General features: G+C 47.7%; 1 protein-coding gene across 1 annotated transcript in view; it reads right to left on the bottom strand.

The window, feature by feature from the left end:
- Positions 1-11,320: 11,320 nt before the first annotated feature.
- LOC138248848 (sodium/potassium-transporting ATPase subunit alpha-1-like) overlaps positions 11,321-24,620 on the bottom strand; it is a 285,654-nt gene continuing 272,354 nt past the window's right edge. The window contains exon 23 of the mRNA XM_069202802.1: positions 11,321-11,778. Within this exon, the coding sequence (XP_069058903.1) occupies positions 11,750-11,778 (29 nt within the window). The 3' untranslated portion in view covers positions 11,321-11,749. The remainder of the gene's footprint in view (positions 11,779-24,620) is intronic.

Here is a 24,620-nt window from a genome sequence, read left to right as displayed (position 1 = left end):
TGTAAGTGTCTTACTTACCTGGTAAAACTAACAAAAACTTACCTCCCCCAGGAACTGTGAAAATTGCACTAAGTGTCCACTTTTAAAGTAGCTATTTGTGAATAACTTGAAAAGTATACATGCAATTGAAATGATTCAAAGTTCCTAATGTACTTATCTGCAATACCTTTCAAACAAGATATTACATGTTAAATTTGAACCTGTGGTTCTTAAAATAAACTAAGAAAAGATATTTTTCTATAACAAAACCTATTGGCTGGATTTGTCTCTGAGTGTGTGTACCTCATTTATTGTCTATGCGTATGTACAACAAATGCTTAACACTACTCCTTGGATAAGCCTACTGCTCGACCACACTACCACAAAATAGAGCATTAGTATTATCTCTTTTTACCACTATTTTACCTCTAAGGGGAACCCTTGGACTCTGTGCATGCTATTCCTTACTTTGAAATAGCACATACAGAGCCAACTTCCTACAGCAGAGTACATGGAAAAGGCAACCAAAAACCTTGAGGCCAGCCAACAGCTCCAGAAGTTTTGGTATGACCAAAAGGCTGCAATGGTTGAGTTCCAACCAGGGCAGAAAGTCTGGGTTCTGGAGCCTGTGGCTCCCAGGGCACTCCAGGACAAATGGAGTGGCCCTTACCCAGTGCTAGAAAGGAAGAGTCAGGTCACCTACCTGGTGGACCTGGGCACAAGCAGGAGCCCCAAGAGGGTGATCCATGTGAACCGTCTTAAGCTCTTCCATGACAGGGCTGATGTAAATCTGTTGATGGTAACAGATGAGGATCAGGAGGCAGAGAGTGAACCTCTCCCTGATCTTCTGTCATCAGACCCAAAAGATGGCTCAGTAGATGGAGTGATCTACTCAGACACCCTCTCTGGCCAACAGCAAGCTGATTGTAGGAGAGTCCTACAACAGTTTCCTGAACTCTTCTCCCTAACCCCTGGTCAGACACACCTGTGTACCCATGATGTGGACACAGGAGACAGCATGCCTGTCAAAAACAAAATCTTTAGACAGTCTGACCATGTTAAGGAAAGCATCAAGGTGGAAGTCCACAAGATGCTGGAATTGGGAGTAATTGAGCGCTCTGACAGCCCCTGGGCTAGCCCAGTGGTCTTAGTCCCCAAACCTCACACCAAAGATGGAAAGAAAGAGATGAGGTTTTGTGTGGACTACAGAGGGCTCAACTCTGTCACCAAGACAGATGCTCATCCAATTCCTAGAGCTGATGAGCTCATAGATAAATTAGGTGCTGCCAAATTCTTAAGTACCTTTGACTTGACAGCAGGGTACTGGCAAATAAAAATGGCACCTGGAGCAAAAGAGAAAACAGCATTCTCCACACCTGATGGGCATTATCAGTTTACTGTTATGCCCTTTGGTTTAAAGAATGCCCCTGCCACCTTCCAAAGGTTGGTGAATCAAGTCCTTGCTGGTTTGGAGTGCTTTAGCACAGCTTATCTTGATGATATTGCTGTCTTTAGCTCCACCTGGCAGGATCACCTGGTCCACCTGAAGAAGGTTTTGAAGGCTCTGCAATCTGCAGGCCTCTCTATCAAGGCATCCAAATGCCAGATAGGGCAGGGAACTGTGGTTTACTTGGGCCACCTTGTAGGTGGAGGCCAAGTTCAGCCACTCCAACCCAAGATCCAGACTATTCTGGACTGGGTAGCTCCAAAAACCCAGACTCAAGTCAGGGCATTCCTTGGCTTGACTGGGTATTACAGGAGGTTTGTTAAGGGATATGGATCCATTGTGACAGCCCTCACTGAACTCACCTCCAAGAAAATGCCCAAGAAAGTGAACTGGACTGTGGAATGCCAACAGGCCTTTGACACCCTGAAACAAGCAATGTGCTCAGCACCAGTTCTAAAAGCTCCAGATTATTCTAAGCAGTTCATTGTGCAGACAGATGCCTCTGAACATGGGATAGGGGCAGTTTTGTCCCAAACAAATGATGATGACCTTGACCAGCCTGTTGCTTTCATTAGCAGGAGGTTACTCCCCAGGGAGCAGCGTTGGAGTGCCATTGAGAGGGAGGCCTTTGCTGTGGTTTGGTCCCTGAAGAAGCTGAGACCATACCTCTTTGGGACTCACTTCCTAGTTCAAACTGACCACAGACCTCTCAAATGGCTGATGCAAATGAAAGGTGAAAATCCTAAACTGTTGAGGTGGTCCATCTCCCTACAGGGAATGGACTTTATAGTGGAACACAGACCTGCGACTGCCCATGCCAATGCAGATGGCCTTTCCAGGTTCTTCCACTTAGAAAATGAAGACTCTCTTGGGAAAGGTTAGTCTCATCCTCTTTCGTTTGGGGGGGGGGTTGTGTAAGGAAATGCCTCCTTGGCATGGTTGCCCCCTGACTTTTTGCCTTTGCTGATGCTATGTTTACAATTGAAAGTGTGCTGAGGCCTGCTAACCAGGCCCCAGCACCAGTGTTCTTTCCCTAAACCTGTACTTTTGTATCCACAATTGGCAGACCCTGGCATCCAGATAAGTCCCTTGTAACTGGTACTTCTAGTACCAAGGGCCCTGATGCCAAGGAAGGTCTCTAAGGGCTGCAGCATGTCTTATGCCACCCTGGAGACCTCTCACTCAGCACAGACACACTGCTTGCCAGCTTGTGTGTGCTAGTGAGAACAAAACGAGTAAGTCGACATGGCACTCCCCTCAGGGTGCCATGCCAGCCTCTCACTGCCTATGCAGTATAGGTAAGGCACCCCTCTAGCAGGCCTTACAGCCCTAAGGCAGGGTGCACTATACCATAGGTGAGGGTACCAGTGCATGAGCACTGTGCCCCTACAGTGTCTAAGCAAAACCTTAGACATTGTAAGTGCAGGGTAGCCATAAGAGTATATGGTCTGGGAGTTTGTCAAACACGAACTCCACAGCACCATAATGGCTACACTGAAAACTGGGAAGTTTGGTATCAAACTTCTCAGCACAATAAATGCACACTGATGCCAGTGTACATTTTATTGCAAAATACACCCCAGAGGGCACCTTAGAGGTGCCCCCTGAAACTTAACCGACTGTCTGTGTAGGCTGACTAGTTCCAGCAGCCTGCCACACTAGAGACATGTTGCTGGCCCCATGGGGAGAGTGCCTTTGTCACTCTGAGGCCAGTAACAAAGCCTGCACTGGGTGGAGATGCTAACACCTCCCCCAGGCAGGAGCTGTAACACCTGGCGGTGAGCCTCAAAGGCTCACCCCTTTGTCACAGCCCAGCAGGGCACTCCAGCTTAGTGGAGTTGCCCGCCCCCTCCGGCCACGGCCCCCACTTTTGGCGGCAAGGCTGGAGGGAACAAAGAAAGCAACAAGGAGGAGTCACTGGCCAGTCAGGACAGCCCCTAAGGTGTCCTGAGCTGAGGTGACTCTAACTTTTAGAAATCCTCCATCTTGCAGATGGAGGATTCCCCCAATAGGGTTAGGATTGTGACCCCCTCCCCTTGGGAGAAGGCACAAAGAGGGTGTACCCACCCTCAGGGCTAGTAGCCATTGGCTACTAACCCCCCAGACCTAAACACGCCCTTAAATTTAGTATTTAAGGGCTACCCTGAACCCTAGAAAATTAGATTCCTGCAACAACAAGAAGAAGGACTGCCTAGCTGAAAACCCCTGCAGAGGAAGACCAGAAGACAACAACTGCTTTGGCTCCAGAAACTCACCGGCCTGTCTCCTGCCTTCCAAAGAACTCTGCTCCAGCGACGCCTTCCAAAGGGACCAGCGACCTCTGAATCCTCTGAGGACTGCCCTGCTTCGACGACGACAAGAAACTCCCGAGGACAGCGGACCTGCTCCAAAAAGACTGCAACTTTGTTTCAAGAAGCAGCTTTAAAGAACTCTGCAACTCCCCGCAAGAAGCGTGAGACTTGCAACACTGCACCCGACGACCCCGACTCGGCTGGTGGAGAACCAACACCTCAGGGAGGACCCCCGGACTACTCTACGACTGTGAGTACCAAAACCTGTCCCCCGTGAGCCCCCACAGCGCCGCCTGCAGAGGGAATCCCGAGGCTTCCCCTGACCGCGACTCTCTGAAACCTAAGTCCCGACGCCTGGAAAAGACCCTGCACCCGCAGCCCCCAGGACCTGAAGGACCGGACTTTCACTGCAGAAGTGACCCCCAGGAGTCCCTCTCCCTTGCCCAAGTGGAGGTTTCCCAGAGGAAGCCCCCCCTTGCCTGCCTGCAGCGCTGAAGAGATCCCTTGATCTCTCATTGACTTCCATTGCGAACCCGACGCTTGTTCTAACACTGCACCCGGCCGCCCCCGCGCCGCTGAGGGTGAAATTTCTGTGTGGGCTTGTGTCCCCCCCGGTGCCCTACAAAACCCCCCTGGTCTGCCCTCCGAAGACGCTGGTACTTACCTGCTGGCAGACTGGAACCGGGGCACCCCCTTCTCTCCATTGAAGCCTATGCGTTTTGGGCACCACTTTGAACTCTGCACCTGACCGGCCCTGAGCTGCTGGTGTGGTAACTTTGGGGTTGCTCTGAACCCCCAACGGTGGGCTACCTTGGACCAAGAACTGAACCCTGTAAGTGTCTTACTTACCTGGTAAAACTAACAAAAGCTTACCTCCCCCAGGAACTGTGAAAATTGCACTGTGTCCACTTTTAAAATAGCTATTTGTGAATAACTTGAAAAGTATATATGCAATTGAAATGATTCAAAGTTCCTAATGTACTTACCTGCAATACCTTTCAAACAAGATATTACATGTTAAATTTGAACCTGTGGTTCTTAAAATAAACTAAGAAAAGATATTTTTCTAATACAAAACCTATTGGCTGGATTTGTCTCTGAGTGTGTGTACCTCATTTATTGTCTATGTGTATGTACAACAAATGCTTAACACTACTCCTTGGATAAGCCTACTGCTCGACCACACTACCACAAAATAGAGCATTAGTATTATCTCTTTTTACCACTATTTTACCTCTAAGGGGAACCCTTGGACTCTGTGCATGCTATTCCTTACTTTGAAATAGCACATACAGAGCCAACTTCCTACAGTATTATTTTAATTTTAAATTAAAGTGCCATCGGGGGCCCAACTTGGGGCCCCCTTGCATGGCACAGGGTGCAATGGCCATGTTCAGAGGACACTTGTCCCCTGTGCTGGCAACTGGGGTGGTGGGCATGACTCCTGTCTTTTATAAGACAGGAGTCATGTTTTTGGTTGTTGTCTGCCAGGAAATTGCGCTAGTCTGGTTAGAGGCATTTTTTTGCCTCTAACTAGGCTATCCAGTGCTTAATTTGTGCTTGTTGTTTCTGGTACAGAGCACCGGCACTTATTTTTGAGGGCCGGCGCTTATTCTTCTGCCCCAAGCATTTGCTGCAAGCAAAAGACACATACGGGAAAGACGGAGCAAATAAAGACGGAAGAGCGTCACAATGGGAGAAAGCAGAAAGCTGCAAGAGTGAGCTGAAGGGGCAGGGAGTGGCTGTAAATGGATTGAAGAGGCCCGAGATGGCTTCAGGATTCGACTCCCTCAGCATTCCCTGCTCACACATTTTATTGCAGCAGCCGTGTGTTTAAGAGGAGGGCTTTGAGCACCGGCATGTTTTTATTTGCAAATTAAGCACTGAGGCTATCGTAATTTTTTGACGCACAATCCCCTCCTTCCCTAACGCCACCCCCACCCGGCTAGCGTCTTCTTTTAAGATGCTAGCCCAAGTTTAGCGGTGGCTAGTGCCATTCCTTTAATATGGCACCCGGCTGACGCTGTGGAATGGCACAAGCTGGCGCTATACTTTTTGCCACAAAACTGCATTTGTGCAGTTTTGCAGCAAAAAGTATAAAGCTGGCCCTAAGTGTAATCTTCACTGTACCAAGGATGAGTAGTATACGGTGACAAAGGTAACTCATAAGAAAAAGACACATGCAATTTCAGTCCTAATTAGCACTTTCAAGAAAATATTGGCCTTCAGAAGGAAATATTACTAGTTTGCAAATGAAAAACTACCCAAGTGGTGAGATGTATGACGGAGAGAGGCACCACAAACTATGGACAGCAATCAGGATCTGCACTAGACTATGCTTGCTAACAAGGACTGTGCATTTCCTAGACATATTACACTGCCAACATGGTGCACTGGAGACGGCCTGCTTGACATATTTGTTTACAGTAACACTGACCTATGGGCTCGCCTATGAACGGTAACCTCATGCTGCAAGAGCCAGCCAGCACAGCATAACTCTGAATTAAATCAGTCTCCCAGAACTAAGAGCATTATAACAACAAAGCTACCCTGTGTTATTGTGTTATAATACAGTACATTACAAACTTTGCAACATAGTTGCAGTAGGGAGGTGTAAGAATGGTAAAAAACAAGGCCATCAATATTTCCGCAGTGTAGCATCTTGGCAAAATTGAACACAGCCATATCCAAGCGTTCTTGAATTTCCAGAGCTACAAAAAAAGCAACTTGTCTTCCTTTTAAGGGAAACGGCTCTTCAACATTTAGGGCCTTGTTTCGAGGCTGGCGGTCTTCAGATGCCAAAGCGGCGACATTATGGCCCTGGCGAACGCACCACGGTCCGACAGCCTGCACCGCCACGTCGCTGCCAGCTGACGGTGTGGCAGTGCCGGTGGTCATAATCCACCAGGGCAGCGCTGCACGCAGTGCTGCTCGGGGGATTACGAGTCCCCTCACCCCCGACAGTTACATGGTGGTTTCACTGCCATGTAATTGCTGGTGGTGACGGGGCGCCGGGGGCAGTGAACAATGAAAAGCGCGACGGGTGCTGCTGCACCCGACGCACTGCAACATTGCCGCAGGCTCTATTATGGATCGGCGTCAATGTTGTGGCTTGTTTCCCGGTGGGCGGAAGCTCTGTTTCCACCTGCGGACCCAGCGGGAAACTCCTAATAGCTTTGGTCGTCAGATCAGTGCACTGGCGGTTTTCTGACCTCACTGCTTCGGCGGACGGCCTTTGACGTATGTCAAAGTCATTATGAGGGGCTTAGTGATTGGAACTGGTAAATAAAGCACATAATTTGAAATGTTTAGAAATTATGTTTTGTGTGGTGTGGCAGATTTAGATATTTCTGCACAAAACTGAAATATCTGGGTCATGGAGAAGCAAGCAGGATTATGCAAGGGAGTCTTTATTTGAAGTGAAAAGTGCTCAGTTATCTGCCTGGAACCCAAGCTTCAACCTCATGTGCCAAGAATTAAAGACAAAGCATTAACATTTGTTGGAAAACAGGAGAAATAGGAGAAATAAAGAGATGTCCATCTAATAGCTGAAATGAACAATGTGAAAGCAAAAACCTGGGATCAATCCCAGTTTCCTATCTTGACTAAATTCTGTAAGAGGAACCAAACAGGTTCACTGGCAGGAAGAGGCCTTTGATGAAATTTTGACTATAAGGTCCATGTGCTTCCTTAGACGCATGAAGCTCTAAATAGGATGCTACGGAAGAAATGCGAACATAGGGACCAAACGGGTCAGTTTGTGAGGCATCTATGAGTATTGTGAATAGAAGTTTCACAATTGAATACAAACAAATAGGACAGTAATGGGAGTCTTGTGAAGTTCTGATAAAAGCCAACTAACCAGGTGAGGTATTGGTGTAATGCCTGGAACATGTTGACCCAGGGATACAGAGGATGCTAATTACCTTAGTGCATCATCACCTGTCTCCAACTCCGTGTGGGTGCCCTTGAAATCAAATTGAATTCTAAGGACACCCTAGACTATTTTAAATGTAGGTATCTGGACAAGGACTCTATGATGAAACATGCCACTTGGAATTCCAGTGTGTGAGTCCTTTTAATATCATAGGGCGATTCCCTTGAGCTGGTACGGAGAGATAGGCTAAGCACTGTAGGGTTTCCGTCCTTTTGTTTGTGTATGGTTAGGTGAGTGAACTATCACTTCTCATTCCCTTCTTCTTGAAATATAGTAATAAGAGTCTAGGCCACAGAATAGGAAGCATTTGACGCTTGACTTTCATGTGGCCTCTGCCTACCAGCCACACTCTAACCTCATGCGCCACGACTTAAAGATAAAACATTGTTCTTTGGTGTGAAATAGGAGAAATAAAGAGATGTACATTTAGTGGCTTAATTGCACAAAGTGAATGGAAAAAACCTGTGTGCTGCCCATGACCTCAGTATGCCAGGTGGGGGCCAAGGTGATGACTGAGGGCTGTCGCTCTAGTGCATTGCTCTATCAAGAAGAGGGCCGTTGCCCTATGCAACGCTATGACCTGAAGGGGCTGTTTTTCTGTGTCCGTTGTCAAAAACCCTGTATTTCAGGAGAGGGGGCCTTGGTGAAGTTAGAGGGCTGTTGCCCTGGACAGTGTGCAGCCGTGAAGGAGAAGCAAGTCATTACCCGCAAAGGAAGAGCAACGATTCAACTACCGAACAATCCAGGAGGACCTGAGACCTGCCGCCAGATTCACCACGTAGGCAGAGGAGCGTGTGGATGCCTGTCTCCTCTACCTTAGCATCCAGTCTTCTGCTCACTGCTGGGCCGCAGATGCCTGCTATGGCAGTCTGAACCTCCAGTCCAGCGTGAGCCAATACTGGGCATTCTCTGACTGACATGCTACAGCGTGTAGGCACTTTGACTTTCTCAATATCATCATAGAACTTCTACAACTTGAACTCACTAGCGGGTCTAACTGGAATGTTGCCTGACATAAACAGGGTATAACCTTGATCGTTTTAAAGCGAAGTGGAACTCCAGACCTGATCCAAGGAAAGTCAGTGTGCCTGCCTTAAGAGGACTGTGTATATTATCTGTACACAAAATATATGGGTGGATGTACGGGAATGCCAATGTACCCCCTACCTGATGCCTAATTGATGCATGGCATTGCAAAGCAGTGCAATGCACTGCCTTGTGTTAGTTTTGTTTTTTAAACAAAAGCATTTTTGCACAAAATCTATGCTATGAGCCAGTTCCTTTTTGTATGTGTGCTTCAGAATGTAGCTTAAATAAAGATATTTATCCTTGTTACTCCAGCCTCAGGTAGACTCACCAGTTTGGCGCAAACCTATGTTTGGATTTGCATCAAAATACATGAGTGGATGCACGGGAATGCCCAGGCACCACCAGTGTAATGCCTACCTGACGTGAGCTAACACAAGGCAGGGTAATGTGCTGCCTTATGTTAGTTTTTTTCCTCAAGCCACACAAATGAGATTTGTGTGGCACTGTAAATCCCAAAACAGATTTAGCATCGTGGTTGTGCCAGTAAAGTGACGCAACCCGACGCAAAATCTGGGCCTCAACCTATACATTTAGGGGCATATTTATGTCTGGGGTTGCACCTCGCAACATTGTGCATGCACGACGAAACCCCAAAATGCGATTTATCACGCCACGCAAAGCCACCCTGTGTGGCCCTGAGTGGCTTGATAAAGCTGGAGTAAGGCAACGTGGTGCAAATTGCTGCATTGTGTTACTCTGCCCCAGGAAAGTGTTCCAGAGTGTTGCATGGGTGGTCCTGTGCAACACTCGTGGATTTTGACGCTTGACGCATTCCCAGATTTACCAGAAGTGGCAGACCTGGGAATGTGCCAAAATCTTACGCCTTTCCAGGTGAGGCGTAACGATGAGAAATCTTTATTTCTCCCCGTTCCTTCCTCTTTCAATATCTGTTGCATTTTTCAGCACACACAGAAAGAGGAAAATGCCTCTCTGGATTGTTTCTGTGTAGGAAGGGGCCCCTTCCTACACAGAAACAATCCTCCTTACAACGCAGGCGCCGTTGCACCATGATGCGAGGGTGCCCGCATTGGCGCTAGGCAGCCAAAACAGTGTCAGTGCAGGAATGCCCTGTATTCTTTTAAATACCGCACATTCCTGCCCTTTCCCTGTCACGCAGTGCAGTGAGGTGACTTGCTGAGCTTCGCTGCATGACGTGGCCATAAATATGGCCCTTATGTTTTTGTAAAATCTGCCGCAAAGAATTTGGCAAATAAGGAGAAAACTGACAGTAAATCTGTTCTGCTTAATTGGTTGCAAGGCCTGAATTTTAAAATAACTTATGGGGTGAAGGCACCTGCTGCAGAGGTCTGTGTTTTCCCAGTCAATCAAGTGAATAATAACATTGGTAAGATAACCCTGGAGGTTAATGCACTTGCTGGTACGATCTGTGTTTTGTCTTGCCCCAGTCTTGACTCAAATTAGCATAGAGGGTTAGTGTCTCTCCTGCGAAGCACATCATGTAGCATGCAGATGACGGATTTTATTTTATGTAGCTACGTAAATGAATACTGCTTTGAACACTGAGATCCTTACTTGCAGTTGGAATGCTTCTAATCTAGCACAGTTAGCTACAAAAGACGATATGTGAGTTGCATACATTGTAACTCCCAGTTTTATGAAACATATCCTTTACACTGATTTACAAACTTACATAAATTACTGTATATGTCATTTATACATGTAATGTAAAGTTCTCTGACACCCTGCATTGGGATGAGTAGCGCTATGAAAGAAAAAATAGTGGTATTTTAATTGTTATTAGAACATTGGAATGTTGGGATCTCCATTACAGACATTGAGTACTCTGGGCTTTTACTGGCTGGTAAAAGCCCGGAGCGTCAACATTCTAGTGTTTTCTTTGTTTACAGCAAGAGATGTGAACAAAGGCCTCACAGAGCCCGAGGGGATTTGAATCCCCTCGGGCTCCATGAGGACTTTGTTTTATTTATTAGAACATTCTACCCTCTGGTGGCACCAAGTTCTAATAACCTTAGAGTCCGCTGTAGCGGGCTCTACCGGCCATTAAAGACCAGCTCCCTTGTTAATGTTAATGAAATACGAAAGCCCCCTTGCTGCCTGCACATTGTTGTGGATCGAAAGCAGACTACATGCAGGCCCTGATGAATATGTCCCGGTGTTTAAAAATTACACTGGGATGGGTTCAGCTTATTTTATGGTAGAGCCCAACTTCTTGGCAGGGTTGACAGAGTCCACCCTATGGAAATAGTGGATTGACGCCGTCCACCCGCGTGTACCCCCGACTTGTGCCCTGGCACCCAGGAAACCAGGTCTAACATTCCTCAGATACAACTGTGTCTGCATGGCAACCCTCCAGCCTCAATGGCTGTCAGCAGAATGTCTTAGCTACAAAACCCACACACACACATCCAGAGCTGAGTTTCTAAAAAGACAGGGGGCAGCAACGCTTTGCTTCCTGTGAAAAGAACAGGTGGAGGTGAGACTCCTGGTCCGCTGCTGTGGTACTGAGGCATTGTACCACAACAGCGTACCACGACTGGACGTAAATAGTGTGTCCTAAAAACTGTCCATGAAAATATTGCCACTGGAGCCAAGCAGTATTACAACAGAAAAGTTTATTAATACAGATTAGCCAAACTGAAATATGTCTTTTTGGAAAATAATTGAGCTAATAAAACATTCATCTAATTAATGTAGCCGTGAAGTGGAAGAAGTTCAGGAAGGAACGCACCAGAGAGCCAGTCCAACAGCCTGACTGTTATAATCCGCCTTTATTTGTAGAAATGCAGGTATAAACCCCACATCTTTCGTTTTCTTTCCTTTTAGAACAAAAGGAAAAGGCACACACATATGTTAACAGCCTTTGACGGACACGTTCATGAGATGGGGCAGGTTCCGATGGCCGCTCTACATGAGGCTTTTCTCCTTTCTACGGGGCCAGGATTTTGGGGCAAAGGCTGCAGTATAGAGAGAACGAGGAGACTGCGCATGCGCACGTGGGTTTGTGTGAAATGGTGCAATAGTCAACTAATAGTAAGATTCCTTCTCCACCCAGCCTGGAAAGAGAAAAGAACACTGTGTTAGTTAACAGTATACCGGAAGTAGGACTATCGAAGAGCAGGACAACTTTACAACAACATCTTTAAGCAGACATTACCCAAGCTCAGCATAAGGCATGGCGCACTTACAGGAACGCCAGAATAAACAAATGTGCTTACCTGTAACACCAGTTCTTTATCAAAACAAGCATTTGCAATGCACGTTTACTCAAGTTAGCGCTATTAGCATTGTAAATTCCTAACTGGACTTTTCTTGCCACTTAAATTGAAAATGAAAAGTAAAACAGTTGACATAAGTGAGCTGATTTAAAGAGCCACAGCCGCCATGAGCACGAAGGAGAGACACAAAAGGAAAAATAAGTTAACGCGGTCAAACATATCAGCAATCGTGCAATTATCCATGTAACAGGGGTAGTCTGCAAGGTGGTAACAAAACCTCCACAAGGCGGGACAAAGGTAGAGCATTTACCAATGATTACAAAGGATTTTTGAAGGGCAAGCCCAAGAACGAGTGAAAGTGATGGGCGTGCGGTGGGTGTGGTTAAAAGCCCACAATGCTAACAACAGGTCAGAGTGCTTGCGCACTCGACCTAAAAATGAAGATACTTTCCAATGAACAGGATCTCACAACACATTTAAAAGTGAAGAGTAACAACACTCCGTAAAAAAGATAGTTGACACTTGGTTCACATTTTTAACTTTTAAAAAACAATGTATAGGGAAAAATATAAGAACCTCGTTACAGATTTAAAAAATGGGTTTAAAAATATATAGCAGACTCACCGGTAAAGAAACACATTTTACTTGTCCCATTTTTAAAAGTGAAAAATTGAAGGACAATGTTCTCATAGGCACAGCACTGAGCATATATAAAAGCTGCACTGTCACTGTGAGGCCACCTGTGGACCATCAGAATCCCGGCATGTGACTTGGTGATAGCTGATTGAGCATTTCACTTTGACACTTTGCTGATATTCCTCAGACCTTACTTCTAGATCCTTGCTTACAGTCTTGCACCTCCACCAGGGAGGCAAACTACTTGATTATCAATTTTATGACTATTCCCTTTAAAGGGAACCGGTGATGCAGATAAGAAAATGCTACTTACCTGTAATAACAGTTCTTCAGCATTGGTATCTTTCCTACACTGAGATGCATCAGTTATTTCCAGCGTCAGGTTGGGAACCGTCAGTAGTCAGTGTTAAAAATGCACCATACCAATACAACAAAAGGAAATTAGTTACTTACCTGTAGCTGTAGTTCTCCAGTATTGGAATCTTTCATAGATTCACATGCTTGAATCATTCCCCGTCATCGAGATGGGAGTCCCCGGTACATTATAATAGCAATGTAGTAGTAACTATAGTGGAAAAAGGCCTAATGACCTCCCACCTTAGTAGCCTTTCCTTGTCTATTTGAGAAAAAAGACCAAACCTAGGTTTCAGCCAATCAGGCTTCCCTTCCCTCAGGAAACCTCCTGTGAGAAGCTCCAGTCCCTCAGATTTTCCAAAGTACGAGTGCCAAAGTATCTGAAGGAGAGAACGCAGAACGGTGAGCTTTCCAGGGGAGGAGGGAGAGTCGCATGTGAATCTATGAAAGATCCCAATACTGGAGAACTCTAGTTACAGGTAAGTAACTAATTTTCTTACTCCAGTATTGGAACTTTCATAGATTCACATGCTTGAATCAGAATAGCAAGCAGTAGGGAAGCACACTGTATGATAAGTATTACCACAAACACTGAAATAAGCAATATCATGAATGAGAGAAGAGAAAACATTAAATAGTCAACTACTATGCGAAGAAAAGATCACTGTACCATGATAAATGACAAATAGTGCATTGTCAAGGGAAAAATACAAACTTATACAATGTGCGCAAAATACAGTGGGTTGGTGGGAAAAAAAAATGAAGAAAAAACAGCTCACCGTTACTGGAACAAATGTCGCAGTACCACTTGTCCTACCGCTACATCAACCTGCGGTGTTTCTTTCCAACAATAATGCCTTGCAAATGTATGCATGGATTACCAGGTGGCCTCCCTGCAAATGTCTTGGATGGGCACGCCTGCGAAGAGCACCGTGGATGCGGCAACCACTCTTGTTGAATGTGCATGAGTTGGTCTGTGCAGAGGTCTTCCTGCCGCTTTATGACAATAATCGATAGCAGAGGATATACATCTTGCAATCCCTTGCCTGGATAGCGACTGGCCTTTTCTAGGAACATTGAATGCCACAAAAAGTTGATTTGATTTTCTAAAGTGTCTAGTTCTGTCCAGATAAAATTTGAGACACCTTTTAACGTCCAAGGAAAGAAGAGCCAGTTCCTGCCGTGTTGAAGGATTTGGGAAGTACGACTTTAGCACAACCGGTTGATTACTGTGGAAATCTGAAGGAACTTTGGGTATAAACTTTGGATTTGTTCATAAGACTGCCCTGTCTTGGATAGTGAATGCTTGGATCTCGCTTACTCTTCTGGCTGAGAAAAGGGCGAGAAGGAGAGCGACTTTCCAACAGAGGAATTTTAAGTCTGCTTTGTGAATCGGTTTGAACTGAGGTTTCATTAATTGGGACAAAACCAGGTTCAGCTGCCACGACGGTGGCGGTGGTCTGACTGGTGGGAAAGATCGAAAAAGTCCTTTAAGAAATAGTTTTATGACCCTTGCGGACCACAGAGGTGGTGCGTTGTCCTTCCGCCTATACCGGAAAATTGCCGCTAAGTGGACTCTAATCAAAGTGTTCGCCAAACCTGATATGGCTAGATGGAGAAGATAAGGTAGTATCTGCTCCAGTGATGAGGAGAAAGGATGTACCTGAGCCTGCGTACACCATGAGCAAAACCTTCTCCATTTCAGGCGATAACATTTGTTGGTACCGTCAGCTGCAGCTCTGGCGAGAATGACGCTACAGTCTGAAGGAATATTCAGGTGTGCAAATTCATGATGTCCAGGAGCCAGGCTGTCAAGTGAAGCGAAGATTTATCCGGGTGGAGACTTTGACCCTGGCTCATTGTTAGGAGGGACAGCGTCACTGGTAGAGGGATGCTGTGGCTCTCTGAGAGGAGAAGCAGCTCTGTATACCAATGCTGCCGAGGCCATGCCGGAGCGATCTGGAGAAGTCTGCAGCAATCGTTCTTGATCTTCGTCAGTGCTCTTGGTATGAGGGGAATGGGAGGAAAAGTGTAAGCATAAATTCCTGACCATGTCATCGAAAATGCATTCCCCCAAGAGCCCGATGGGGATCCCGACTTGCAAAGAATTGGCATTTTGCATTCTGTGGGGTGGTGAAAAGATCCAGGTTTGGTTTTCCCCATTGGAAGAAAACTCGATTTAACACAAGTTCCCATTCGTGGTTGGATGACCTGCTTAGAGAGTCCGCTATGCCATTCTGAGCGCCTGGAACGTGTTCTGCTCGAAGACTCACTCTGTGAATGATGGACCAGTTCCAAATGCGCTGAGATTCTCGCGATAAGAGGAGGGATCTTGTTCCTCTCTGCTTGTTGACATAATGCATAGTTGTAGTGTTGTCTGTACGAATGAGCCCTGATAAGCCCCTTATCTTTGGAGGGAAAGCGCCAAGCGCTAGGCGGACTGCCTTCACTTCGAGATAATTGATATGAAGAAACCTCTGATGCAGCTTCCATCTGCCCCTGACTTGTAAGTTCTGAAGGAAGGCTCCACAACCTTTGGGAGATGCGTCTGTAGTGATCAACCACGGAGCTGGTTGGAGGAGAAAAGATAGTCCCACCGATAAGTGAGATTCTTGAGTCCACCAAGACAGAGATGTTCTCATGGATTTTGTTATTCTGATTATGTCGTCGAAAGACCCCCTGGACAGTGTCTACTGAAGGTCCAACTTTTCTTGGAGGGGTCGCATTCTGGGACGACAGAATGGCACCAGTGGAATGCAGAAGGACATCATTCCCAACAGGGACTTGAAGAGGTGAAATGAAACAGGCTTTCTTTTTTACACTAGCCTAGCCAGGGATATGAGCCTTTTCAGCCTCTCTCCTGTAGGAGTTGCCTTGTTTCTGGATGTGTCCAAAACTGGCCCCAGAAACGTTCTTCCTTTCAAGGGTTGGAAAACCGATTTGTTGCGGTTGATAGTTAGGCCCAGAGTGGCAAATAGCTCCACGCAGGTGCATGTCGACCTCCGTGCCTGAGACCTGGACTTGGCCTTGATCAGCCAGTCGTCTAAATACGGAAAGACCTGATGCTTGTGTCTTCTGAGGAAGGCTACGACTGGAGATAGGTATTTGGTAAAAATTCTTGGGGCTGATTTCAGGCGAAAGGAAGTACTTTGAATTGGAAATGCTCTCAGGTTTCCTTGAATCTGAGATGTTTCCTGTGGGATGGGTGTATGTAGATCGAGGGTGGACATATAGGCCCTCATTCTAAGTCTGGCGGGCGGCGGAGGCCGCCCGCCAGACTTCCCCCCTCCAAAATACCGCTCCGCGGTCCAGAGACCGCGGAGGGTATTCCAAGTTTTCCCCTGGGCTGGCGGGCGGCCGCCAAAAGGCTGCCCGCCAGCCCAGGGGAAAACAACCTTCCCACGATGAAGCCGGCTCATAATCGAGCCGGCGGAGTGGGAAGGTGCGACGGGTGCTACTGCACCCGTCGCGTATTTCACTGTCTGCTATGCAGACAGTGAAATACTAGCGGGGCCCTCTTACGGGGGCCCCTGCAGTGCCCATGCCATTGGCATGGGCACTGCAGGGGCCCCCAGGGGCCCCGCGACACCCCCTACCGCCATCCTGTTCCTGGCGGGCGAACCGCCAGGAACAGGATGGCGGTAGGGGGTGTCAGAATCCCCAAGGCGGCGCAGCATGCTGCGCCGCCTTGGAGGATTCATTTCGGCAGCGGGAAACTGGCGGGAGACCGCCAGTTGTCCCGGTCCGACCGCGGCGTTACCGCCGCGGTCGGAATGCCCAAGGGAGCACCGCCGGCCTGTCGGCGGTGCTCCCGCCCCCGTTGACCCTGGCGGTTCTGTACCGCCAGGGTCATAATGAGGCCCATAATCTCCTGGATTGAGAAGGGAAAGAATATCACTTAAGGAATGACTGCTTCTTGAGGAAAGTATTGAGATCCCTGAGACCTAAGATTGGACGCTAATCTTTCCACTTCTTTTGAACTAGGAAGAACGAGAATAAAACCCCTTCCTTTTGTCCTGATCTGGAACTCTCTCTATAGCTCCCTTGAGGAGCATTGACTCGACTTCCTGTTTGAGTAGATTGAGGTGTTTCAACATACGTGGAAGGGGGGGTCTTGCAGGTGGGATCTGCAGGAATTCCAAAGGCCAAATTGGGCCAGGTTTAAGACCCACTGGTCTGATGTCATTTTTTTGCCAATTCTGAAAATGTTGGGAAATCCTCCTATTTTTGTATCCAAGGAACTGTACGTAGCCGGAGTCATTAGGAAGTAAATGCCTGCGTCCTGTGTCCTTCGCTTGCCTTCCTGCTTTTCCCCTTTGCACTGTTCTTGTATATGCCACTTGCAGAAGCAGAGGAGAAAGAAGGATGTTTATATTGCTGGAATCCTCCCCTGTAGGCTGGATACCCCCGACCTCTAGCACCCTGAAAACGCTGCCTTCTAAATTGTAGGGTGCCAAGGGACTTGGCTTTGTCTGTATTGGTCTTTATGGTCTGTAGGGCGTCATCAACATGCTTTCCGAAGGGGGCTTCTCCATCAAAAGGCAAGTCTAGGACCTTGTTTTGTACATCTGGCCTAAAAGAAGTTGCACGGCGCCAACCTTGCCTCCTTAAAACAGCAGCACCTGGCAGCTTCCGAAACGCCGTGGTAGGGACATCCATCGCACAGTCTATAACCTTGGCGGAAGACCTTTCTCCTTCTTGCAAGATTTTACTCTCTTCCTTCTTTGATTCTTTTGGGAGTTGATCTAAGTAGGGAGCAATCTCTGCCCACAACTGTCTGTCATATCTGCCTATTATAGCCAAAGAGTTAGAGGCCCTTATCATAAGAGAAGACGTCAAGGAGAAGCGTTACCCTATGTTATCCAGTCTTCTCTCTTCCTTGTCTGGTGGAGCCAATATTGGTGCCGAAGGGTTTCTAGACCTGCGTTGCGCTGCTTGGGTAATGACTGAGTCCGGTTTGGGATGTCCCGGGAGGCAGGCCAGGGAATCGTCAGGTGCCTTATATTTCTTATCTAGGCAAGGCAGGACAGGAGTGACGGTAGCCGGATTTTTCATTACCTTGATGCCTTCGTCCCATATGTAGTCTACTATGGGCATTGATTTTACACTTTTTTTAAAAGGTTCCTTAAAATCATAAAGGAAACAATCCATTTGTTTCATTAGCATGGGTAGGGCAAACCTCTTCGCAGATCTTTCTAGTAAACTGTGAAATCCCCTGATGTCGCCTGGAGGGGAATCTATCGGGACAGGGGAGGGCGAAGATTTAGTAGGAATTTGGTAATCATCCCACTCTGTTATTGCATCCGGCAACTCTCCCTCTTCTCTTTCATCCTCAGATGTCAACAGATCCTGTGCCGGAACTGATATGGGCGTATGCGGGGGTACATCCAACAGCACTATCCACAGGTTAACAGGTGTGGAAGGAAGTGGTACAGAAGAAGGCAGAGATGGCTGCTGTACTTCAAAGTTGGCTGGTGGAAATCACCTTCTGTAGTCGGCTTTCATTATTTGCAGACTATTAGGGACCCCGGTAAAGGGAATGTTAGAAATGGGGTTTTTGGTTGGCAGTCAGGTTACCCTCTGACCAAGCAAAAGCCCTCACTCTAGTCAGGGTAAGTCACACACAATCCAAGATTATCCTGTGCCCACCCTCTGGTAGCTTGGCACGAGCAGTCAGGCTTAACTTAGAAGGCAATGTGTAAAGTTTTTGTGCAATAAATCATACAATACCACCATATAGCTCCACAAAAATACACCACAAAGTGTTCAGAAAAATATATAATATTTATCAGGATAATTGTAGGTCAAAACGAATAAAGTTGCAATGTGAATTTGTAGAGATGTCACTGAAAAGTGATATAAAGTGACTTAAGTCTTTAAAAAGCAAACAAAGTCTCTTTCAAGCACAAAGTACCAGGTTTGGAGTGGAAAATCTCCTCAGAAGGTCACAGAAGAAGAGATACGTGGAAAAATAGTGTGTGCGTCGATTTCTCCCCAGCACACACTGACTTGCGTCGTTATTTTTCACGCGGGGAAGTCGTGCGTCGTTTTCCGGCACGCGGACAGTCTTTCTGTGGATCGCGGGGATTACCAGATGTCCCGGGTCTGTGCGTGGATTCTCCTGCTTGTTTTCCGGCTGTGCGTCGTTCTGCGGGGCTGCGTGTCGAAGTTTAGCTCTCACGGCAGGCGTTGCGGCGATTTCTCCTCTGGAGGTCGGGCGGCGTTGTCCTTGCGAGGCCGTGCGTCGAAGTTCCGGTCGTCCCGAAGGCGTGGCGTCGATTAGCGTTGGTGTGCAGCGTTTTTCTCGCCGCGGAACAAGCTGTGCGTCGAAAAGTTCGGCGCACGAAGCATCCAAGTGAAAAAGAGAAGTCTTTTTGGTCCTGAGACTTCAGGGAACAGGAGGCAAGCTCTATCCAAGCCCTTGGAGAGCACTTTCACAGCCAGACAAGAGTTCAGCAAGGCAGCAGGGCAACAGCAAGGCAGCAGTCCTTTGTAGAAAGCAGTCAGGTGAGTCCTTTAGGCAGCCAGGCAGTTCTTCTTGGCAAGATGCAGGTTCTGGTTCAGGTTTCTTCTCCAGCAAGTTTCTGATGAGGTAGGGCAGAGGCCCTGTTTTATACCCAAATGTGCCTTTGAAGTGGGGGAGACTTCAAAGAGTGGCTAAGAAGTGCACCAGGTCCCCTTTCAGTTCAATACTGTCTGCCAGGGTCCCAGTAGGGGGTGTGGCAGTCCTTTGTGTGAGAGCAGGCCCTCCACCCTCCCAGCCCAGGAAGACCCATTCAAAATGCAGATGTATGCAAGTGAGGCTGAGTACCCTGTGTTTGGGGTGTGTTTGAGTGAATGCACAAGGAGCTGTCAACTAAGCCCAGCCAGACGTGGATTGTAAGGCACAGAAAGATTTAAGTGCAAAGAAATGCTCACTTTCTAAAAGTGGCATTTCTAGAACAGTAATATTAAATCCAACTTCACCAGTCAGCAGGATTTTATATTACCATTCTGGCCATACTAAATATGACCTTTCTACTCCTTTCAGATCAGCAGCTACCACTTCAATACTGTATGAGGGTAGCCCCAATGTTAGCCTATGAGGGGAGCAGGCCTCACAGTAGTGCAAAAACGAATTTAGGAGTTTTACACTACCAGGACATGTAAACTACACAGGTACATTTTCTGCCTTTCACCCACGCAGCACCCTGCTCTAGGGGTTACCTAGGGCACACATTAGAGGTGACTTTTATGTGGAGAAAGGGGAGGTTTAGGCTTGGCAAGTACTTTTAAATGCCAAGTCGAGGTGACAGTGAAACTGCACACACAGGCCTTGCAATGGCAGGCCTGAGACAAGGAAACAGGGCTACTTAAGTGGGTGGCACAACCAGTGCTGCAGGCCCACTAGTAGCATTTAATCTACAGGCCCTAGGCACATAGAGTGCACATTACTAGGGACTTATAAGTAAATTAAATAGTCCAATCAGGTATGATTCAAGGTTACCATGTTTTAAGGGAGAGAGCATATGCACTTTAGCACTGGTTAGCAGTGGTAAAGTGCGCAGAGTCTAAAAGCCAGCAAAAACAGTGTCCAAAAAGTGGAGGGAGGCAGGCAAAAAGTTAGGGGAGACCACCTGTAGGAAGTTGGCTCTGTATGTGCTATTTCAAAGTAAGGAATAGCATGCACAGAGTCCAAGGGTTCCCCTTAGAGGTAAAATAGTGGTAAAAATAGATAATACTAATGCTCTATTTTGTGGTAGTGTGGTCGAGCAGTAGGCTTATCCAAGGAGTAGTGTTAAGCATTTGTTGTACATACACATAGACAATAAATGAGGTACACACACTCAGAGACAAATCCAGCCAATAGGTTTTGTTATAGAAAAATATCTTTTCTTAGTTTATTTTAAGAACCACAGGTTCAAATTCTACATGTAATATCTCATTCGAAAGGTATTGCAGGTAAGTACTTTAGGAACTTCAAATCATCAAAATTGCATGTATACTTTTCAAGTTATTCACAAATAGCTGTTTTAAAAGTGGACACAGTGCAATTTTCACAGTTCCTAGGGGAGGTAAGTATTTGTTAGGTTAACCAGGTAAGTAAGACACTTACAGGGCTTAGTTCTTGGTCCAAGGTAGCCCACCGTTGAGGGTTCAGGGCAACCCCAAAGTCACCACACCAGCAGCTCAGGGCCGGTCAGGTGCAGAGTTCAAAGTGGTGCCCAAAACACATAGGCTAGAATGGAGAGAAGGGGGTGCCCCGGTTCCGGTCTGCTTGCAGGTAAGTACCCGCGTCTTCGGAGGGCAGACCAGGGGGGTTTTGTAGGGCACCGGGGGGGACACAAGCCCATACAGAAATTTCACCCTCAGCAGCGCGGGGGCGGCCGGGTGCAGTGTAGAAACAAGCGTCGGGTTTGTAATGGAAGTCAATGGGAGATCTAGGGATCTCTTCAGCGCTGCAGGCAGGCAAGGGGGGGGTTCCTCGGGGAAACCTCCACTTGGTCAAGGGAGAGGGACTCCTGGGGGTCACTCCTCCAGTGAAAGTCCGGTCCTTCAGGTCCTGGGGGCTGCGGGTGCAGGGTCTCTCCGAGGTGTCGGGACTTAGGATTCAAAGAGTCGCGGTCAGGGGAAGCCTCGGGATTCCCTCTGCAGGCGGCGCTGTGGGGGCTCAGGGGGGACAGGTTTTTGTACTCACAGTCTTAGAGTAGTCCTGGGGTCCCTCCTGAGGTGTTGGATCGCCACCAGCCGAGTCGGGGTCGCCGGGTGCAGTGTTGCAAGTCTCACGCTTCTTGCGGGGAGCTTGCAGGGTTCTTTAAAGCTGCTGGAAACAAAGTTGCAGCTTTTCTTGGAGCAGGTCCGCTGTCCTCGGGAGTTTCTTGTCTTTTCGAAGCAGGGGCAGTCCTCAGAGGATGTCGAGGTCGCTGGTCCCTTTGGAAGGCGTCGCTGGAGCAGGATCTTTGGAAGGCAGGAGACAGGCCGGTGAGTTTCTGGAGCCAAGGCAGTTGTCGTCTTCTGGTCTTCCTCTGCAGGGGTTTTCAGCTAGGCAGTCCTTCTTCTTGTAGTTGCAGGAATCTAATTTTCTAGGGTTCAGGGTAGCCCTTAAATACTAAATTTAAGGGCGTGTTTAGGTCTGGGGGGTTAGTAGCCAATGGCTACTAGCCCTGAGGGTGGGTACACCCTCTTTGTGCCTCCTCCCAAGGGGAGGGGGTCACAATCCTAACCCTATTGGGGGAATCCTCCATCTGCAAGATGGAGGATTTCTAAAAGTTAGAGTCACTTCAGCTCAGGACACCTTAGGGGCTGTCCTGACTGGCCAGTGACTCCTCCTTGTTGCTTTCTTTGTTCCCTCCAGCCTTGCCGCCAAAAGTGGGGGCCGTGGCCGGAGGGGGCGGGCAACTCCACTAAGCTGGAGTGCCCTGCTGGGCTGTGACAAAGGGGTGAGCCTTTGAGGCTCACCGCCAGGTGTTACAGCTCCTGCCTGGGGGAGGTGTTAGCATCTCCACCCAGTGCAGGCTTTGTTACTGGCCTCAGAGTGACAAAGGCACTCTCCCCATGGGGCCAGCGACATGTCTCTGGTGTGGCAGGCTGCTGGAACTAGTCAGCCTACACAGACAGTCGGTTAAGTTTCAGGGGGCACCTCTAAGGTGCCCTCTGTGGTGTATTTTACAATAAAATGTACACTGGCATCAGTGTGCATTTATTGTGCTGAGAAGTTTGATACCAAACTTCCCAGTTTTCAGTGTAGCCATTATGGTGCTGTGGAGTTCGTGTTTGACAGACTCCCAGACCATATACTCTTATGGCTACCCTGCACTTACAATGTCTAAGGTTTTGTTTAGACACTGTAGGGGTACCATGCTCATGCACTGGTACCCTCACCTATGGTATAGTGCACCCTGCCTTAGGGCTGTAAGGCCTGCTAGAGGGGTGACTGACCTATACTTGCATAGGCAGTGAGAGGCTGGCATGGCACCCTGAGGGGAGTGCCATGTCGACTTACTCGTTTTGTTCTCACCAGCACACACAAGCTGGCAAGCAGTGTGTCTGTGCTGAGTGAGAGGTCTCCAGGGTGGCATAAGACATGCTGCAGCCCTTAGAGACCTTCCTTGGCATCAGGGCCCTTGGTACTAGAAGTACCAGTTACAAGGGACTTATCTGGATGCCAGGGTCTGCCAATTGTGGGTACAAAAGTACAGGTTAGGGAAAGAACACTGGTGCTGGGGCCTGGTTAGCAGGCCTCAGCACACTTTCAATTGTAAACATAGCATCAGCAAAGGCAAAAAGTCAGGGGGCAACCATGCCAAGGAGGCATTTCCTTACACAACCCCCCCCCCCAAACGAAAGAGGATGAGACTAACCTTTCCCAAGAGAGTCTTCATTTTCTAAGTGGAAGAACCTGGAAAGGCCATCTGCATTGGCATGGGCAGTCCCAGGTCTGTGTTCCACTATAAAGTCCATTCCCTGTAGGGAGATGGACCACCTCAACAGTTTAGGATTTTCACCTTTCATTTGCATCAGCCATTTGAGAGGTCTGTGGTCAGTTTGAACTAGGAAGTGAGTCCCAAAGAGGTATGGTCTCAGCTTCTTCAGGGACCAAACCACAGCAAAGGCCTCCCTCTCAATGGCACTCCAACGCTGCTCCCTGGGGAGTAACCTCCTGCTAATGAAAGCAACAGGCTGGTCAAGGCCATCATCATTTGTTTGGGACAAAACTGCCCCTATCCCATGTTCAGAGGCATCAGTCTGCACAATGAACTGCTTAGAATAATCTGGAGCTTTTAGAACTGGTGCTGAGCACATTGCTTGTTTCAGGGTGTCAAAGGCCTGTTGGCATTCCACAGTCCAGTTCACTTTCTTGGGCATTTTCTTGGAGGTGAGTTCAGTGAGGGCTGTCACAATGGATCCATATCCCTTCACAAACCTCCTGTAATACCAGGTCAAGCCAAGGAATGCCCTGACTTAAGTCTGGGTTTTTGGAGCTACCCAGTCCAGAATAGTCTGGATCTTGGGTTGGAGTGGCTGAACTTGGCCTCCACCTACCAGGTGGCCCAAGTAAACCACAGTTCCCTGCCCTATCTGGCATTTGGATGCCTTGATAGAGAGGCCTGCAGATTGCAGAGCCTTCAAAACCTTCTTCAGGTGGACCAGGTGATCCTGCCAGGTGGAGCTAAAGACAGCAATATCATCAAGATAAGCTGTGCTAAAGGACTCCAAGCCAGCAAGGACTTGATTCACCAACCTTTGGAAGGTGGCAGGGGCATTCTTTAAACCAAAGGGCATAACAGTAAACTGATAATGCCCATCAGGTGTGGAGAATGCTGTTTTCTCTTTTGCTCCAGGTGCCATTTTTATTTGCCAGTACCCTGCTGTCAAGTCAAAGGTACTTAAGAATTTGGCAGCACCTAATTTGTCTATGAGCTCATCAGCTCTTGGAATTGGATGGGCATCTGTCTTGGTGACAGAATTGAGCCCTCTGTAGTCCACACAAAACCTCATCTCTTTCTTTCCATCTTTGGTGTGAGGTTTGGGGACTAAGACCACTGGGCTAGCCCAGGGGCTGTCAGAGCGCTCAATTACTCCCAATTCCAGCATCTTGTGGACTTCCACCTTGATGCTTTCCTTAACATGGCCAGACTGTCTAAAGATTTTGTTTTTGACAGGCATGCTGTCTCCTGTGTCCACATCATGGGTACACAGGTGTGTCTGAC

Source organism: Pleurodeles waltl, chromosome 8 (assembly GCF_031143425.1).
Source record: "Pleurodeles waltl isolate 20211129_DDA chromosome 8, aPleWal1.hap1.20221129, whole genome shotgun sequence".
Classification (NCBI taxonomy): domain Eukaryota; kingdom Metazoa; phylum Chordata; class Amphibia; order Caudata; family Salamandridae; genus Pleurodeles; species Pleurodeles waltl.
The sequence above is the reverse complement of the archived record's forward strand: the minus strand, read 5'-3'. Positions and strand labels throughout refer to the sequence as shown.